At 46.5% G+C, this 14118-nt stretch overlaps 1 protein-coding gene across 1 annotated transcript; it reads right to left on the reverse strand.

Annotated features, from left to right (window-relative positions):
• Nucleotides 1-6717: 6717 nt before the first annotated feature.
• RTCB (RNA 2',3'-cyclic phosphate and 5'-OH ligase) lies at nt 6718-14083 on the reverse strand. Its single transcript, XM_069966628.1, has 12 exons — nt 13940-14083; nt 12848-12926; nt 12689-12756; nt 12401-12500; nt 12152-12308; nt 11230-11386; nt 10983-11142; nt 10727-10902; nt 10450-10638; nt 10262-10372; nt 10062-10181; nt 6718-9129 (listed from the first exon to the last, which is right to left on the reverse strand). Exons 1-12 carry the CDS (start codon nt 14030-14032, stop codon nt 9022-9024), a joined length of 1518 nt encoding a protein of 505 aa, XP_069822729.1. The 5' UTR covers nt 14033-14083; the 3' UTR covers nt 6718-9021.
• Nucleotides 14084-14118: the final 35 nt, after the last annotated feature.

Here is a 14118-nt window from a genome sequence, read left to right on the forward strand (position 1 = left end):
TGTAGCCTCCTGTGCTTTGTATTATATGTTATAATAATACAGCGGGGTCGTCTATATCAATCTTCACCACTCTGCTGCAAAACTACAACTCCCAGCATGCTCTGACAGACTAAGGCTGCAGGAGCATGCTGGGAGTTGCAGTTTTTCCACAGCTGGGGGGGCCACAGGTTAGGGAACAGTAATATATATGATGTTTAAGATAGTTGTGCGTAATAAAAACCTATATACGTCATATCTCAACTCCTTGTCATTGTCAATATCTTGGCTTGCTGTCAGTGAATGAGAACATTGTTACTTAAAGGGGTTATCCAGTGCTACAAAAACATGGCCACTTCCCCCTCTCTCTTGTCTCCAGATTGGGAGGAGTTTGGAACTCAGTTCCATTGAAGTAAATGGAGCATAAGCTCCATTTACTTCAATGGAACTGAGTTCCAAACTCCACCCAATCTGGAAACAAGAGAGAGGGAAAAAGTGGCCATGTTTTTGTAGCACTGGATAATCCCTTTAAAGGTGAAAAATCTATAATCAATACAGATCTCCCATATCCAGAATAGATGGTATGTGACTCAGGGTCTGTATCCTCCCCGAGGTGAAGGGAACATGGCTGCTCCATAGTCTATGAGAGCACAGATCACATGCTTGACCACAACTCCTTTCACTTAAAGGTCACAGAACCCCCATTCTTATGAATATGAGGGAGCCAGCGATAAGACCACCAGTAATTAGGCACCTATCCTATGGGAAGACCCCTTAAAGCAAGGATGGGGAAACCTTCGACCCTCCAGCTGTTGCAAAACTACAATTACCATCATGCCTGGACAGCCATTGGCTGTCCAGGCATGATGGGAATTGTAGTTTTGCAACAGCTGGAGGGCTGAAGGTTCCCCATCCCTGCCTTAAAGGCTAAGGGTGGTATTACAGGGGCCTATGGGGGCCTGATAATACCTGCTAGATCGGCACTTGTTTACTGGGCCTATTACACGGCCTGATAATTGTTTAACAAGGGCTGCAGGGACATCGTTACCGATGTCCTTGCAGCCCTTGTAGAAACTATATACTGCTGACAGGACGCTCTGAAGCTAGAGCCGGAACCGTCGTGGCCTGTGATTGGCTGAGCGGCCTGTCAGCTGACAGGCCGCTCGGAAGCTAGAGCGCGCAGGACCCGGGAAGAAGCGGACCACAGCAGCAGCCCTGGAGTGTGGATAGGTAAAGTATATCGTCAGTCGCCGGCCGCGCACCGCTATTACACGTAGCACTGTGCGGTCGGAGCCGGACAAATATAGGTTCTAACCTATATCAATGATCAGCCGATGATCGTTGTCATCGGCTGATCGTTGTATTTATTACATGAAGCAATAATCTGCCGAATCGGGCCGATTCGGCCAATTATCGTTCCGTGTAATAGTACCCTAAGTCTAAAGCCGGTAACTTACATCACCCGCCCATACATTGCTTGGGACCATTTTACATTTGACGCAGATGCTTTTTTTTTTTTTTTTTCTTAATTCTTTTTAGCATTAAACATGAAAAAAAAATAATATATAACTACATAAATATATATATATATATATAGATAGAGAACTACTTTTCCCAGCTGAGCGTTTGTGACCGGTCCGGACAATGCTCTGTGAGCTAACTAAAACAGTGGAACTAATCTCTCCCGTGTTTTCTGAGGCTCAAAAAAAAAATATAAAAAAAATGATGAGTAAAATGAGCCTCAATTGTTTAAGCTTTTTTTGTGCCTTTTGGAGCTTTTTCTGTGATCTGGGACATCAGACACGATGATCTCCTCATACAGCGGATGTGTATAAGCTGCTAATACCTGTAATGTGATCCGGCCCACCCTCCATGTCTGCTGGGGGGGTATTCCCACACCACAACACCCACATGCCGGGGGGATATATAACCGTCAGCACCTTCTCATCTCCCATCAGATCCTTCACAGCGACACTAAGAAGACCCCAGAGCCTGGAGGAGATCAGACCCCCCCATCACTGGATACATGTAAGTCTATAAGCCGCCATTACTGAGGTTGTCACCCAGCTTTCCATAGTAGTGCAGACTTATGTGACGTTCAGGGTCCATGGAAAGCTGGGTGACATAGTCATCCTCAAATCCAGCGCTGATGAGGTTAATGGTCTGTGACTATAATCCGAGCGCCCGCTATCAGGGTCACTATTACTACGGTCATTTATATTAATATAATGTATGGATTCTGCCTCATTTATTGTCTATGAGTGTATCACACATTGAAGGCTTAGATACACCAGTTTAGACAGTATAACACATAAAGCTTAGAGTCGGTAGACTGTGAAACTGCCTGCTGAGTGGTGTATCTCAGCGTATCACATGAGATACTCTCTACAGAACCAGAGTATCTAGGCATATTGTTTGTGATACTGTCTACTGTGTGGTGTATCTAAGCCTATTAGTGTTATTACTGTCTCAAAAATTATAATATCTAGGCATATCATCTGTGTGTGATACTGTCTGCTAAGCAGTGTATCTGAACCTGTCTTGTGTGATACTGTGTGCAGGGCTTCTGTATCTACGACTGTCATGTGTGATACTCTCTGCTAAACTGGATTATCTAAGCCTATCATGGGTGATACAGTCTACTGAGCAGTGTATCTAGCCTTATCATGTATGTAAGCTTATCATGCATGTCCTCATCTACTATTTCTGAACACAGTATCACACAGAACAAGCTTAGATACACGGCTCAGTAGACAGTGTTGCACATAGGTACAGTGGCTTACCAGGCAGTATCACACATCATAAGCTTAGATAGTTTAGATACTCTTGTTGTGCAGGCAATATCATACATAACAGGCTTAGATACAATAGTGGAGGCAATATCACACATGATAGGCTTAGAGAGTTCCAAACCTAAGTTTAGATACTCTTGTTGTGCAGACAGTATCACACATAACAGGCTTAGATACAATAATGGAGGCAGTATCAAACATTATGGGCTTATTAACACTGTTCAACAGACTGTATGACGTATGATAGACTTAGATACCCTGCTTCTGTAGATAGACGTAGATAGATACAATAATGATAGGCTTAGATACTCCTCTCAGGTATCACACATAACAGTTTTAGATAACCCAGTCCTGTAGGCAGTATCACACATGGCATGTTTAGATACACTGCTCAGCAAATAGTACCACACATCATAGGCTTAGCTACTCTGGTCCTGGAGACAGTGTCAGAGTGAGAAACACTGCCCAGCATTGAGTATCACACCGAATAAGCTTAGATACACCCATACAGTGACCGGAGAGCTGAGATGTAATGTAAATTCCCTTCTTTCATTAGTCTTTTGGGTATTTAGCTCCTGCCAGTAACACTGATGGGACTCACATAGGGGCGCTCCTCCTCCTCCCTGTGTATATAGTATATAGTGTATATATACATTGGCTGTCCATGTCTATTCCCCATGCCAATCTAATATTGATGGATTAGAAGGATCAGCTACATATGGATACCCCATCATCTGAGGGTTGTATCAGGTGGTCTATAGGATAAGGGGCACAGAGCCCACCCTGGCTAACCCCTCCCCTCTATACAGACCCCTTAGAAGCCCCAGATGCCACCTCTGTTATCTATATCCCCTTGAAGACCAAAGGTCTACCCTACCGAATGCCATATTTACACCTCTACCTAAATTAAAGGGGGCGCTGACCATCGTTCCTTTCTTCTCCGATAACCACAAATAAAACCTGGGCAAGCACAAAGGCTACAAAAGAGGCCTAATCCCCCCCAGCGCCATAATCCAGATGAAGGGATGCGTTACCACAGACGTAAACATGGCTGGATCCCTCACACCTATCATTTCATCAGCTCCCTAATCCACCCCTAAAATTACATCTAGTTTACATATCCCGTAACTGAGGACATCAGACGCTCCTCCTATAATACTCCAGCACCATTATAAGATGATGACTGGGGGGGTTAGTTCAAGACCCCACGGAAAACAGAGCGCCTCGTGATGACAGGAAAATGATTACAAACATACTAGATGAGGGCACCAGGTGGGTGCGTCGCCCCGGGGCATATATTATAGCAGGACGGAGAACTTGATGTCTTTGAAGACTTCTCTTTTCTCCTCCTCTCGATATAAGTGTGGAAATTGCCGATCTTTCAGAGGGACCTACATCAAACACCGCCGCAGATTACCAGGAATCCTCATTCTGTTTATGTTTCTTACTCTTTTTCTTTCCGTAGAATCCAAGCAGACCTCCTCCACCATCTCCGAGTTATCCCACATGAGAAAAGATCACTAAGACGACTCTTGAAGGGCGGATTAACTGGGCTTCTAAGAAACTTCTGGATGAGGAAGGCGTCTGGTGTTTTCATACTGGGTGGCATCGAAGTTGGTGTTGGATCCTTTGTAAGAACATCTACAGCCATCTACAGAGCCTACCGTGAAGATAGAGAGGTCATCTACAACCTGCAAGACAGTACCCACCAAGGAGGAAAGATTAGAAAGTACTAAGGAGGGTGTCTTCAATTGGCCAGGCCGGAAACCTTCACAAAGGAAGTCACCTAGCTGACCAGGGCTCTGTGAAAAAAGATATAAAAAGATTGTCCACAATTGACCAAGATGAAATCCTCCATCAAAGAAGTCATTTACAAGGGGTAACTAGCTTGTCCATAATTGGCCAAAACGGGAACCATGGTGAAGGGAGGCGTGTAGAGTTTGTGCACTTAGTTGTCCAAAACACCATAAAGAAAGAGCTTAAGAGGTTGTCCACAACTGACCAATAAAGGAGCCATAGTGAAGGCAGGTGTGTAGTAGTTGTCTACCTACTTGGCCAAGACCGAAGAGCGTTTGAGGTTATAAACTTATATGGAACCCACTGTTAGGCAGGGAATTTAAGGATGTCCACTTACTTGGCTAACATGATCCACCTTGAAGGCCCCCATAGGGGTTGAGAACTTAGTTGACCAAGAAAAGACCTTCTCCGTGAAGGAGACAGGACCCATTGTGAAGAAAAGAATCTTGAGGTTGTGAACTTGGACAGGAACAGGACATCGTAGTTGTGAACCGATATGGTGAAGGCAGGACCTACAGTGAATGAGGGGCCTTGGGGGCTATAAATTCAGTTGGAGAAGACTAGAGGCAGTTGAAGACAAGATGTATTGTGAAAGAAAGTATATTGAAGTTGTCAATTAGGTTGACCAAGACAGGACCCGAAAGGAAGGGAAGGAGGGAGATACAATTTGTTGTAGACAAACAAACCCACCACAAAGAATGGGCATCGGGCATTTGCCAAGGAAGGAGAATAGATGTTTGGCCAAGATAGGACTCACAGTAGATGATTCTTGAAGGGACGGGCATAGAGGTTATCAGCCAATACAGAACCAACACCTATAGGGGATAAGAACAGTTGTGAGGAAGCCGATACAGATGTAGTCACTGTAGTTGGCCAAGAAGGTCTCAGCAGGACTTGTCGTTGATCATTGCTATCATGGGCAGCAGCAAGCAGGATATGTTCCTCAACAGGACCTCCTTCAATTCAGTGACCATGCCCTGGGGTTTCCACATAGACCCCCATGACCCTTCCCTAAGAGATGGCTATGGGGTCTCCTTTCACTTTGACTCCGCCACATACTGGGACAGCAGATACTCTGCCCATTTATCCTACCTGCCTTTCCAAACCCACCTGGGGTTGTGTGACTATTCTATGGAGCCGGCCTTCATTCACAAGAGGAACGAAAGGGAGAGACAGCGGGTGCGCTGCGTCAACGAAGGCTACGCCCGCCTCCGACAGCACCTCCCCCAGGACTTGGCGGAGAAACGTCTGAGCAAGGTGGAGACCCTACGAGCCGCCATAGGATACATCAAACGTCTTCAAGGGTTACTAGACTTGGAGTCTCTGAGATCTCCGCTGGAGGACGATGGCTCATACCAGAATGATATTTCTCATGGCACATCCCACTGTAACAAGGGCGCCCCGGGCGGACTCTACGCAGAGAGCCCCTAAACCACACCCCATAACACCTACTACAGCCAGCTTACCTACTAATTTTTATTAGGAATTGTTCTTTAGAATAACTAAGGGGGTGTGGCTTATCAAGGGGTGTGGCTTTATAACTTTGCCCTACCACAGACAGAACAAAGGGGGGAGGCTCCTGCTGCAGCAGTTGTTATATTGTTCTCAGCTTTCATATAGGACAAAACAAGATCATAGTAGAGACTAGAAAGAGGACCTCTAGGACCTGACAGGGCTTCTTTCTGCCCTCAAGGAATTGGCAGACTAGATCTACCGCATCCACTCCCCAGGGACTCCTCACCTGTCAGGTCCTAGGGATGGTGTTTGATCTCTTTTGAAGGAAAAAGGTGAAGGGTATATTTTGAAAATTTTAATGTCCCTTTAAGGGGGTTATCAAGGTTTAAGAAAAGCTTGGCTGCTTTTCTTCCATAAACAGCGCCACTCTTGTCCTCAGTTTTGGTGTAGAATTGCAGCTCAGTTCCATAGAAAAAAGAATAGAGTAGAGTTGTAATACCACATCCAACCTGATGACAGGGGTGGCGCTGGTTTTGGAAAGTAGTTTGTTTTTCTAATCCTGGTTCTCTCCTCTATGTCTCACAGTGAAAAAGTTATTTTACTGTAAATACAGTTATCTGAATCTAGATAGGAGGATGATGCTTTAGTATGACCACTAGATGGTGACAGCACACCAGTAAACCTTTACCTGCTATGACTTTATTACTTGATTTACGGCATGTGGTAAAACTACTAAGGGGCTTAAGTCCTTGGTACTTTATTATTACTACAATAAAGTGTTTCTGGTTCCGACCAAAAAAAACAATGGATCTCGAGAAATGTTGCCGCTTTAAAACTTTTAACCCTTGTCAAGATCCGAATTTGCTGTCAGTGAATGGGAACATAGTTAATGATTGCATGGTTGTATAGTTTTAATACTTCCTTAAAAAGTTTATGGTAAAATTTTGACATCCCTCAGGCCACCACTAGAGGGAGCTCAATGAATACTGTCTTATTATTGAATTCAATGCATGATCTGTATGCAGTGAGCTCCCCCTAGCGCATAATCTCCAATTTTACACATTTACTTAAGAGAGGGTTAAAAAATAAAAAAATAATTTATAAAAAACACAATTTTTTTGCTTGTAGTGCATTTTTTTTTATTGGCGCTTAATAGTTATTTCATTTGCTCGCCAAATAGTTACTACAAAGGAGAGAATAGACTTCGGAACAATCCTGATCCTTCTCAGAATTATGTTACGGATTGGCAGAAAAGTGGCCTCCCTCCTATTATAGGGGGTTTTCCATTATTGGACAGCGCCACCCCTGTCCTCAGGTTGTGTGTGGTATTACAATTCAGCTCCATTTACTTCAATGGCACTGAGCTGCAGTACTTTGAACAGGCTGCAGTACTTTAAACAGGCTGAGGACGAGGGCGGAGCTGTTTATTTGATCCTGGATAACCTCTTAAGGAAAGGGGCTGCTGTGCCCTAGGATAACCCAAGCTCACACACAACATAAGAAACAAAAAAATATGTAAACACATTATTATAGCATTGCCTGAAAGGGAGTGTAAACTGTTGCAATTCTCCATTTTATAATCTCAATACATCAAAATAAAAAAATTAAATGAAGCAATCTTTTGTGTATAAAGCTCTCAGGCAGTGCTGAGTCGCCATGGTAACAGACTACAAGCAAGCTTTGTGTAGTCAGATCCAGCAGTTATCTAATCTGACTACACAGTGGCTGTTTGTAGTCTGGAGCCATATAAGAGCTGTATACATGTAATTATGACTTCAACTTAAAAAAAATTAAAGGTTATACGACCTTTATGTTGGGACGTACAGGAAAAAAGAGGCAGAACTAAATTCATCAGAGATTTGCTTTCCAGTCTACACAGGTCTCAATCTGATTGGCTTCTCTGGGCCGTCCATACGCGACTGTATTATAAGTGCTTATAGTATATATGACTAATACAGCAGCCTAGTAATCGGCTGCAGATCAACATCGGGGTCAGGATATGCCTACAATCTCTAGGACACGTAGACAAGATCACAAGAGGGCCCGACATGAAGTCTAGAGCCGTAGTCACTAAGTGGTTGTCCGGGATTGGAGAAACACGACTGTTTTTTCCAAAACAGCGCCGCCCTGCCGACAGGTCAAATCTGGACAATCCCTTTAAGTGTGGAGGATATAAAAACCTGGGATTTATTGGGATTCCACCAACATGACCTTCTTATATATCATTTTTGGGTGGACTTCCCCTTTAAGCACTCTACTATTGGCCCATGTTCCCTTTATATCAATGGTCTCCAACCTTTTGCAAACCGACAATTTCCATCATGCCAGGGCATGCTGGGAGTTGTAGTTTTGCAACAGATAAAAGAGTCCAGGATGGGCCCGATGCTACTAAGCTTGACTAGGACAGAGATATGGTCCCAGGGCATGCTGGGAGTTGTAGTTTTGCAACAGATAAAGAGTCCAGGATGGGCCCGATGCTACTAAGCTTGACTAGGACAGAGATATGGTCCCAGGGCATGCTGGGAGTTGTAGTCTTACAGCAGCTGGAGAGGCACAGTGTGGGGAGTGCTCCTCTATACGCAGAAAGTGAATGACTTAAAGGAATTTTCCAGTTCCATGTAACTCAAGCTGAATCTCTGTACAATAAAAAAATTCCCTAACTTTCTTACAGGCTTCGGGTTTCAATGTCTCAGATCTCTGCCGGCTGTTGGTGAATGGAAACGTCCCACTAATGTTTGTGTTTCCATTCACAGACAGCAGCAGAGATCTACACGTCAGTAAATAACAGATTCTGACAGATTGCATGGTGACAGCCAGAGGTGGGCGGTGACTGACACCTTCTATAGTCAATTCATTGACAGGCGGGTCGGGTCCATGTACAAGGCTGGAATCAAAAGGGTTAAATTAAAGGGAATCAATGAAATTCATGTGATGGGGCCAGTCCTCGGTGAGCTCGGACGTCGGCTCTCTACAGTCTGTGGTGCCGCTGCCGCCGCTCTCCTCAGCCCTTGATGACAGCGATGGGGCGCAGCTTGATGGCTTTCTTGCTGATGCCGGCGTCGTGACACGTGTTCACCACGTCTGTGACGTTCTTGTACGATTCAGGGGCCTAAGGGGATATAACATGTATAAATCATCACATCAGGGTGCGGGGTCCCCTTTAAGGGGCGTGTCTACATGTTCCATGTTCCCCAGTGTTCTATAGATTTTCCAATGACACCAACTAAACTAAAAAATGGCGCCACCTATATCTTCCTACAGATCACTTTCGTGGACGTTCATGCTGATTGTCTGTCCTATGTATACGGACGACTCTTAAAGGGGTAGTTCACCCCCCCAAAAAAAATTCAGATCAACTGGCCTCAGCAAGTGCCATATTAAAAAGAAAATAATAAATTCCCAGTACTTATCAGCTGCTGTATGTCCTGCAGGAAGTGGGGTATTCTTTCCAGTCTGACACAGGGCTCTCTGCTGCCACCTCTGTCCATGTCAGGAACTGTCCGGAGCAGCAGAAAATCCCCATAGAAAACCTCTCCTGTGTCATTCTACCATGCTGAATGTATGTTACCACAATTTTATATCTATATAATATACCGAATGTTATTCCTGTTGTTTCTAAACGTTAACTATACTGTTGGCACTAAAGTCAGTGCTCATAGATTTTCTCTTTTGTAATTTGTTCTTAAAAAAACCTAATAAAAACATTGAACCAGAAAACCTCTCTTGCTCTGGACAGTTCCTGACATGGACAGAGGTGGCAGCAGAGAGCACTGTGTCAGGCTGGAAAGAATACACAAGCAGGACATACAGCAGATGATAAGTACTGGAAGTCTCTGGCACTTTCTGGCACCAGTTGATTTAAAAGGAAAAAAAAAAGGTGAACAACCCCTTTAATGTCAAGTGAAAAGAACAGTCGGACATGTTAGATTTCAGCACTACTGATTCTATTGTTCCCAGGGGAGTCTGGCAGCGGCTTACCCTCCTCTATCCAGACACCAGGTACACTCGGTCAATACATCCAGCAGCACAGAGACCACTCACCTCTTCCATCACCAGTTTCGGGGAGGCCACCCGGATGGCGATGCCCATGTCGGCTAGCTTATCCAGAACGTCTTGGAAGTCCAGATTACGTCTGGATTTGGCTCTGGACAGCGCCCGACCCTGAAACGGAACCAAGATCTCAGTGACGTCAGCTTCCTCCATCATAACCCAATGTGAACAGGGGAGAGGACTCTACTCACAGCTCCATGGCAGGTGGTGCCGAACGTCTCGGTCATGCCTTGCTCGGTGCCGGTCAGCACGTAGCTGCAGGTTCCCATGGTGCCGCCGATGAGCACCGGCTGCCCGGTCAGCTGCGGGGAGGAGAGCCAGGCTTAGATTGGGTAGTGAGAACAGGTGACGGATGTGTACGGTGGGGCGGCAGGCTCACCTGGTAATCCACAGCGATGAGCGGGTGATGGGGCGGGAAGGCCCGGGTGGAGCCCTTCCTGTGAACCAGCAGCGTCTTCTCCTTCCCGTCCACCACGTGCTGCTCCACCTTGGCGATGTTGTGCGACACGTCGTAGATCACGTGCATGTCCAGGTCGTCGGGGGTCGTGTTGAAGACTTTGGCGAAGGCCTGGGTGGAGATGGAAGGATACGAGTCAGGATCTCGTCCCGCTCACACAGCTGTAGTCTGTTACGATGTGTCACCCCGGAGCTGGTACCTGTCTGGTGAGGAAGGTCATGGAGGAGCGGTTCACCCAGGCGTAGTTCCCAGCGCCGGCCATGCCCTTCAGATAGTCCTGTCCCTCCGGGGAGGAGATCCTGGCACACGCCAGCTGCCGGTCATTGACTATAATCTTATCCCTCTTCATGGCTTTCTCCATGGCCACCAAGGCATCTAGACACAACAAGTCAGCGAGTTATGGCAGATGCGGCTGATAACAGAGAACAACAACTGGAGATCCTGGTCTATCCCACCTGTGGCCACCTGGTGGCCGAGGCCGCGGCTGCCGCTGTGGATCATGACGCACACCTGCCCCTTGTGGTCTATGCCCATCTTCTTGGCAGCGTATTCGTCGAAGATCTCGTCCACCACCTGGATCTCGGCGTAGTGGTTCCCGGCTCCCAGGGTGCCGAGCTGCAAACGCAAAATAATGGCGACAAATTTCTAAGAAACTGGAGCGGCGCCAATGTGTGTGTGTTGGGGGTGAGGAGCGACGCGTACCTGGGGCAGACCCCGCTTCTTGGCCTTGGAGGACACCTTGCTGGGGTCGGCCTGCAGCATCCTGCCATACTCCTCACAGTGCTCCTTATCCTCCGCCCAGGCGTAGCCCTCCCGCAGCGACCAGTCCACCCCCATCTCCAGAGCTTCCTCCAGGTCTCTAGGGGAAGAGGACGGACAGATAAGCCCCAAGATGTCAAGTGTAATAATTCAGGTGGTTGCCTAGCAACAGGTCACATGAGGCGGCAGGGTTAATGGCCGGTGTAATAATTCTGTTGGTTGCCTAGCAGCAGGTCATGTGGTAAAAGATGTAATTATTCAGGCGGTTTCCTAGCAACAGTCGTGAGATGATGCAATCCTGTTGGTTGGCTAGCTACAGGTCCATGTCAAGTGTAATAATTTATGTTGCCTAGCAACAGGTCAGGTGATGACACAGGAACGATGTCAGGTGTACTTATTCTGTTGGTTGCCTAGCAGCAAGTCATGTGGTAAAGAAGGGTAAAGGTGAGATGTAATTATTCAGGCGGTTGCCTAGCAACAGTCGTGACATTATGCAGGGTAGCTAACAATCCTGTCGGTTGCCTAGATACAGGTCGTAATGATGCAGTCCATGTCAAGGGTAATAACTTATGTTGCTTAGCAACAGGTCAGGTGATGACACAGGATCGATGTTGGTTGCCTAGCAGCAAGTCATGGGATAAAGAAGGGTCATAGATGTAATGAAACGCATGGTTGCCTAGCAACGGGTGACAAGTGGCCACTGGGTCATGGAGGAAGATGACGGTATAAAGAATGTCCAACCAATCAGATTGAAGCTTTCACTTTACAATGGCCCCATAGAAAGTGAGAGCAGTGATCTGATTGGTTGCTAGGGGCAACTTCTCTTCCTCTAGGTCTCAATCACATGACCCTCCCCCACACATACTTGGCGCTCATGGGGATGACGCCCTTGGATCCCACTCCTACAGGGATGTGGTCGAACATGGACTGTGCCAGCTGCTCCTTCACCGGCTGCACGTCGCCCTCATCCAGGTTGGTGCGCAGCAGGCGGACTCCGCAGTTGATGTCGAAACCGACGCCCCCTGCAGGACAAAGGAGGGAACAACAGCTGAGCAAAACCTATTATAGGGGTGGTGTCCCTTTAAATCCCCATAGACATGTATACAGCGCGTACCTGGGGAGACCACCGCGTCAGGATTGTCCATATCAAAGGCCGCCATGTTTCCGATAGCAAAGCCGTAACCGGAGTGAACGTCAGGAAGACCGATGGATCTCTATAGGGCAGAAAGAGACAGTGAAAGGTAACAGAACTTACTCAGGATCTCTGCTCACTGTCAGTGACTGGAACACAGCAGAGAGATGAAGATGGTGGAGGTCACATGCTCTGCGGCGTCTCCATCACTCTCTATAGACGCCCGTAAGCCCAGGACCCTCCCCCCCCAGCCCCTTTCACCGCTCTTACGTGCACAATCCCAGGTAAAGCCGCCACGTTACCAATCTGCTTCATAGCGGGAAGAAAACCCCCGGCCGCTAAATAGGAAAAAAGAGAAGGAGTATAAGTAAGTATACAGGGAGAGGATGAAGTATATAGATCACTGAATAACCACATCACGTCACGTACCGCCACCGCGACAGGCGTTCTTCAGCTCCTCGAACATCAACTTCTCCAGGGGCTCATTCACATAGAAGACGCCCTCCACCTGAGGACAAGAGAGGAGGGAGACTGAGGATACATCACAGTATATACCAGACATCCCTACACCAGCAACCGTATACATACACATACTCCAGAGCTGCGCTCACTATTCTGCTGGTGGGGTCACTGTGTACATACATTACATTACTGATCCTGAGTTACATCCTGTATTATACTCCAGAGCTGCGCTCACTATTCTGCTGGTGGGGTCACTGTGTACATACATTACATTACTGATCCTGAGTTACATCCTGTATTATACCCCAGAGCTGCACTCACTATTCTGCTGGTGGGGTCACTGTGTACATACATTACATTACTGATCCTGAGTTACATCCTGTATTATACCCCAGAGCTGCACTCACTATTCTGCTGGTGGGGTCACTGTGTACATACATTACATTACTGATCCTGAGTTACATCCAGTATTATACTTCAGAGCTGCACTCACTATTCTGCTGGTGGGGTCACTGTGTACATACATTACATTACTGATCCTGTATTATCCTCCAGAGCTGCACTCACTATTCTGCTGGTGGGGTCACTGTGTACATACATTACATTACTGATCCTGAGTTACATCCTGTATTATACTCCAGAGCTGCACTCACTATTCTGCTGGTGGGGTCACTGTGTACATACATTACATTACTGATCCTGTATTATGCTCCAGAGCTGCACTCACTATAGACGGCCCCTATTATCTATGAAATCATCTAATATTTCAAGCTTGATTTATAAACCTATAGCAGCAGCGACATCTACAGGAGATTTCACGTTATTACACTGGCCACACAACATATAGATCACTATTGAAATCAATGTAACAGCGCCACCTTGCGCACATATTATGGCATTGCACTGATTAATTCAAAAGTACAGAATACGACGCACCACCATAACAGCGCCCCCTAGTGATGAAACTACACAGCCCATAGAGCGTCTCCTGCAGATAAGAGGCTACCAGCTGTTTGATCTCCCTGCCATATTATCATACAAGGATTATTCTATAAGGACCTGCATATTGGGGACGAATCCCTTGCGGATCCTCCAGCAGTTCTTGTGGATCTTGTCCAGATACTGTAACTCGTCATTGTAGCTGCGGCTCATGGTGACAGCTCCCTCAGTCGCACGCTCACAACCAACCGGAACCGCTTCTGACGTCACTTCCGCAATATAAGAGCTCGGAGTCTATT

Source organism: Dendropsophus ebraccatus, chromosome 1 (assembly GCF_027789765.1).
Source record: "Dendropsophus ebraccatus isolate aDenEbr1 chromosome 1, aDenEbr1.pat, whole genome shotgun sequence".
In the NCBI taxonomy this organism is placed as follows: Eukaryota; Metazoa; Chordata; class Amphibia; order Anura; family Hylidae; genus Dendropsophus; species Dendropsophus ebraccatus.